This window comes from Euleptes europaea, chromosome 19, assembly GCF_029931775.1.
Source record: "Euleptes europaea isolate rEulEur1 chromosome 19, rEulEur1.hap1, whole genome shotgun sequence".
Classification (NCBI taxonomy): domain Eukaryota; kingdom Metazoa; phylum Chordata; class Lepidosauria; order Squamata; family Sphaerodactylidae; genus Euleptes; species Euleptes europaea.
This window is the reverse complement of record NC_079330.1, coordinates 28,091,676-28,097,675: the sequence shown is the minus strand read 5'-3', so window position 1 is coordinate 28,097,675 and position 6,000 is coordinate 28,091,676. Positions and strand designations below refer to the sequence as shown.

The following is a 6,000-nucleotide window of genomic DNA, read 5'->3' as shown; positions in this document are numbered from 1 at the left end:
TAGCACTAAAACCTGGAGTCACCCAAAGCAGAGGGTTAGCAGTATGTCTGGGGGGAAAAAAGGGAAAAAAAACAAAACTCCTTCACACGATGTGTAACTAGCATGTAGAACTCACCGCTACAAGATAGCTTTCTCCTCCAAAGAATTACGTAAATTCCCTGAGGGTAAGCATGTCAGCTCCCTTTTGTTTGTTTTTAAATAGCCTGCCTCACAGCATAATATTTCCGGGGCAGTTTGCAAGATAAAACGATAGGAACGGCATAAAAGTTTTAAAAAGTAAACTCTAAAAGAGCAGCTACCAAATAGACTGGAAAAACCCTCCTGGTAGAATTAGCCATGCTGGCCAAGTGGATCCTCCAAGTTCAGAGACAGTGTACCTCTGCACACCAGATACCAAGGACGGATGACAGAGGACGACTGGTGCTTTCATGCCCAGCTTGCGGGCTTTCTGGAGACATCTGACTGGCTGCTCTTGCAAATGGGACGTTGGACTTCATGGCTGGATCCGGTTAGGGTGTGTGTGGGGGGTCTTAATTACTGAAGGATGCTGTTAAAGACTGGACAGATAGCAGAAGGAGCGGGGGGGGGGGGAGAGAAGCCAGCCAGACTAATTTAAAGCTAGGCAGGTGGCCATCGTGAGTAAAAACCCTCTGCAGCCACTGTGCGCCGTGTCCTGTGGCAATTAGGAGACCGGTCGAGAGATGTCCTTAAGCCTTCCGGCAGTGACCTGAGCTCTCCGTGGTCACGGCGGCTTGCTCAGCTCCTGTCCACCTGCCCCAGCCTTTTAATTCCTTTGCTGCTTCGATTCGGCTTTGTTGCTAGCTGGTGACATCACCCGACTGCCCACCCCCCTGCCTCTTAGCCGTGTCGTTTCTCTCTCTCTATTCACAGGCACAGCCGGCAAAACCACCAGCAGCATGCACAGATCGCTTGCGCTTCGGAGGGCGATGCGAGCCACGTAAGGTGTCGGTGGAAACTCTCCTGCCTTCCCTCTCCGGGCTGGCCTGCCTGCCTCGCCTCGGCTGGAGGGGTCACCCCCGAGGGCTTTCCGCCCACCCTGCTCCATCCTTCCGGCGATTCTCTGGTGGGGCATCCCTTTGAGAGCTGTATGCATGACACTCCGAAAAGGAGAGAAAACGACCATCAGCATCCAAGAGCACATGGCGATTGACGTCTGCCCTGGCCCCATCAGACCAATCAAGCAGATTTCGGATTACTTCCCCCGGTTTCCACGGGGCCTCCCCGCCACGGTCAGCCGGAGCAACAGCCTGCGTTCTTCCACCAGCCAGGCGACGGTCAGCCCTTCCGAGAACACCCCCCGCGAGGAAGATGAAGACGTGGACCACATTTTCGGGGCGTACGGGACCGAACCGGCCGAGCCGCCCCCCAAGCAGCATGTCCAAGCGGAGGAGGAAGCCGTGGACGCCGACGGCTACGAGTCCGACGACTGCAGTAAGTTTTGCGGCCTCCTCGCGAGTTGGGCTTTGGGTGGCAACAGCTTGTTTGGGGCCTGAGTTGAGCCAGGTTCAGACTGGCCTGGCACTGCCCTTTCTAACACCGTTTGCGTTGGGATTCCAGGGAGCCCCTGCAGAAAGGTTGAACGGTCGTCCACCTGTTAACTGGCACGGTCGCTCCGCCGGCCCCCGTCGCAGTGAAGGTGAGCGGTGAAAAAGTGCTGCTGAGCCAGCCGCCTGTTTGCTTCTGGGGGTCTCTTGCCCGAGCAGAATTCAAGGCGGGCGAGCCCGAGAGTTTGCGGACGTGGAAAAGCAGGCAGAATCGCAGTGAAGTGTTAATTTTTGTCAATTTGGACTCCGAATGTGTGCGCTGCTGTAAAGCTCTCGATTTGGCAGAGCAAGCCTTGCAAAATCCAGAGAGAGACACCCTGTTCTGAAGAGTTCCTGGGGCTGGCATGCATCCGATTCGTCTTCCGTTTCCTTACTCAGACTCCCTTACTAATAATACATTTTCCTCCCGATTGTAGGTTAGAACAATCCCCCCTCCCAATTTGGCTCTTTCAAACCCACATAGTTCCTTTCTCTCCTACTCTGTGGTCATGGGTCCTCGATTTTCTCATAGCACTGTTTTTGTTTTAACTAATGGGAACGTCTGATAGCTGCTCTGCAACCGAAACCATGCTCTGACCACCCCCCCATCTTTCCTTCCAGATCCTACTGTCTGCGCTTTCCCGTTTCTTAATTTCTTTCCTCTCTGCCTCTAAAGCCCCCTGCAGAAGTGCGAGGAATTCCACCAAGCCCCCCCCACCCCGTCTGAGCCATTGCTTTAAGCCCCCCACCACCACTTGCCCTCGGTGTCCCCTCTGTCTCCGTCTCTCAATGTCACTGCATCGCAGTCGACCACCTTGGGTGGGATGGGCTGCGTCCGCATGCTGCAGCCGCAAACCCTCCGGTACAGCGGGAGTCCTGTTCTCCCTCCTGAGGCAGATAAACAAGGGGAGATCTCAGACAGCCCCCCTCCCCTTTTACTGATACAGTAGTGTTCATCGCCACCAGTTGCTTTGGGTGTCTCTGGAGCGAAGGCGGCAGGGCACAGAGCTTGGGTCTGCTTGGGCCCACCGGGCTTCCGGGTGGGGGCTCTTCCTTTTGAGGAGGGGGATTTTCCTGTCTGAAAGCCGGTCAGTTAAGCTTGCTTGCTGAGGTTCTCAGTGGGTGTTTAAGCAGAAATCCCAGCCAGGTGTCTTGGTGTCTGTCTTCCCTCCTCCCCACTGTCTCCCTCCTTCCTGAAGAGAACTCCGGAGGGTGCAGAAATCTCTCTAGGGGGGATTTGCAACACCTGGGGAAAAGCTAGCCGGCTTTTCTTAAGTCCTGCGAAGAACTTGTGTTTCCAGAGGTAGCGCTTTGCAGGATAGGGCCCCAGACTTGCAGCCTGATTTTTTTGAGTCTCTGATAGGCCGCGCTGGGGAGGGAAAATGACATCTCTGCTGTTGTTGACACGGGAGGGTTTGAAACGCTCTGCGTGTCAGGGTTCTCCTCTTCCTTTTAGTGCTGCCCCCATGCCATCTACCACTGCCCGATGGGCAGAAATTCAACCAGCGGTGCCTTTCCTGTCTTGGAAATGCAGTGGAGCTCCACCAGTTGTATTAATGCATGTTGGGGAGAGGAGAAATTTGTGGCCGTACAGTTTTTAACCTCCTTGCAGTAAAAAATAATAATATTGGTGAGGCTCTCCCAAATTCCATAACCCTTCAGCACTGGAGTCTGGCACCCCTTCCAGCTAGGAAAGAAAAAGAAAGAGCAGTATGGGTCAGTGGGTACATCTGGATTCAAACGTTGGTTCACCATAGTCTTACTTGGTCATCCTTGGCCCAGGTACTCATGATTCAGCAGTAGGGTTGCCAGCTCTGGGTTGGGAAATACCTGGAGATTTTTGGGGGTGGAGCCTGAGGAGGGCGGGGGGGGGGGGGGCTCAATGCCATAGAGTCCAGTTGCCAAAGCAGCTATTTTCTCCAGAAGAACTGATCTCTGTCGCCTGGAGATCAGTTGTAATAGCGGGAGATCTCCGGCCACCACCTGGAGGCTGGCAACCCTATTCAACTAGACGATTCGTATGACACTAGTAGAATCCATGGAGTCCCCGACACGACTTGCAGTTGCACATAACATCCAAGAATAAAAGTTCCTAAATGTTCTGGGGCCTGATTCAGCTAGGGAGCACAGCATGGGGGAAAGAGGGGCTCCAGCCTTCACTACTTTCTCCAAAACTGAAGCGGCTATGGAGGGAGCATCCTGCTGTGCGGAAAAGGTGCCACTCATGGCTGCTTTGGTTCAGGAAAATGACTCAGGAGGGAAGGCAGAAGTCCCTCCTCTTCCTCCCCACCATCCTCCCAAGCCAAATTGGGCCCCAGAGCGCTTGGGAACATTATTTCCTTGCTGATATACGTGACTGCAAGCCAGGCTGGGAAACCGGCCGCTGCCTTGATTTGTGTCACACGTACTCTAGTTTGGTCCTCAGTCTCATTTTTTCCCCATTTGTAAAATCGGATGATTAGGAGCTACTTTGCAGGACTGTTCTGGGGACAAATTAGATTGATCTAATCCATTTTTGGGGAGCGGCCAGATGTTCAGAGAGAGAGAGAGATCAGGAGCTTTGCCAATGAAAGGAGTCGGGTGAACCGGGGCTGGGAAGACCCCTTCCTGTTCAAGGTTGAATATCAGGGCCAGTGGCCTTTCCATCTTCAGTCTATCTGAATATTTTTTAAAAAATGGGTTTAGGGCATTTGTTCCCCCCTGCGTTCCCTGAGACTTCTTCTGTCAGCCAATGATGGAAAATGCTGACAGAATATCAGTTCCTAAGTGCTCCAGGGCCCAATTTGGCTTGGGAGCATGATGCATGGGGTTAAAAATAAGGCCAGGAGTAAAACCAAAGTAGTGCAAAACCAATTTGATGGAATTTACCCAAAATAAGTGACAGCTCCAGCAATGGTTATTCAGGTCCGCTATAGAAATGCTTGGGGAGCAGAAACAGGTGAGGGGGCAATGAGGGGAAACTTGGGGGAAAATGTTTTCCCAAGGCACCTAAAATACAGTAAGTGTGGCATAGGGTTGCCAACTGCCAGGTAGTAGCTGGATCTTCTGCTATTACAACTGATCTCCAGCCGATAGAGATCAGTTCCCCTGGAGAAAATGGCTGCTTTAGCAATTGGACTCTATGGTACTGAAGTCCCTCCCCTCCCCAAACCCTCCCCTCCTCAGGCAAAGAGAGACGTGGCAACCCTAGTGAGGCACCAGACAAATGGTTAGGGAGAGAATTCCATTCATTCATTTATTTGAAATTATAGCCTGCCCTCATTCCCAGCCAGGCCTGGCTCAGGGCGGGTAACAACATTTAAAACAGTATAAAGCCATAAAACTTCAGCTGAAAACAACAATAATCATAAAACAACTAATGCCACAGCTGAGAAGGCCCTGTTCCTTCTGCTCACCCAGGGCCAGCGTCAGATACCAGCGTGTTCAGACCCCTCTCAAAGCCAACAGCCCTGCAACTGGAGATGCTGGGTTGGTCTCCCATTTCTTAGTCACACCTTGCGCCACCACCCTTCATGGCTGAGCTCTTTTGCCACTCAGATCCCCACACCTGGGGACTCAGACAAAGAGGGGAGAAGATGCAGAGGCATCCGCACCTTCCTTGTCTTCCTTGACTCTGCTACTTGGGGTTGCCAACCTCCAGGGGGGGGTGGAGTTCTCCCCAGTTGATCTCCAGACTATAGAGATCAGTTCCCCTGGAGAAAATGGCCTCTTTAGCAGGCTGAGCGTATGGCATCCCATTCCTGCTAAGCTCCCTCCATGGTGTAGTGTGGGGTAGTGGTCAAGAGTGGTGGAATCTAATCTGGAGAGCTGGGTTTGATTCCCCACTCCTTCATGCGAGCGGCGGACTCTAATCTGGTGAACCGGGTTGGTTTCCCCACTCCTACACATGAAGCCTGATGGGTGACCTTGGGCCAGTCACAGTTCTCTTCAAGAACCTAAGAAGAACATAAGAAAGGCCCTGCTGGATCAGACCGAGGCCCATCAAGTCCAGAAGTCCAGAGATCAGTTGTAACAGTGGGAGATCGCCAGCTACCACCTGGAGGTTGGCAACCCTATATTCCTCACAGAGGAATGCTAGAAAGTTGCACTCTGCTCTCTCCAGCATAGCTGCTATGGGTGGGGGGCAGAAGGGAGTTACGGTGGCCCCTGGGTCCCTAGAAATCTGCAGCTCACCAATTTTGCATCCACAGGCCAGGTCACACAGAGCAGCTGCCACTTTTGGAGATGGCTGTTGGAAATGTGGGCTATAAATCAAGCCAATAAACAAATAAACATACGAGGTGGTCAATCAGGTCTCCTGGTCCCTGAAGCCATTTGGAGCTTTAAAGGTCAAAGCCAACGTTTTGATTTGTATTCCGAAGTGAGCTGGTAGCCGGAGCAGATTTTTCAAAATTGGCAAAACAGGTTCCCAGTGATTGATGCCAGTCGGCAGTCCGGCTGCTGCATTTTGAACCAA

At 52.5% G+C, this 6,000-nt stretch overlaps 1 protein-coding gene across 2 annotated transcripts in view; it reads left to right on the top strand.

Annotated features, from left to right (window-relative positions):
• The first annotated feature begins 1,075 nt into the window (after positions 1-1,075).
• Positions 1,076-6,000, top strand: part of DOC2B (double C2 domain beta) — a 168,970-nt gene continuing 164,045 nt past the window's right edge. For both annotated transcript variants that reach the window (XM_056865137.1, XM_056865136.1), the window contains exon 1: positions 1,076-1,452. In XM_056865137.1, coding sequence (XP_056721115.1) covers positions 1,113-1,452 — 340 coding nt within the window. In that variant the 5' untranslated portion in view covers positions 1,076-1,112. The remainder of the gene's footprint in view (positions 1,453-6,000) is intronic.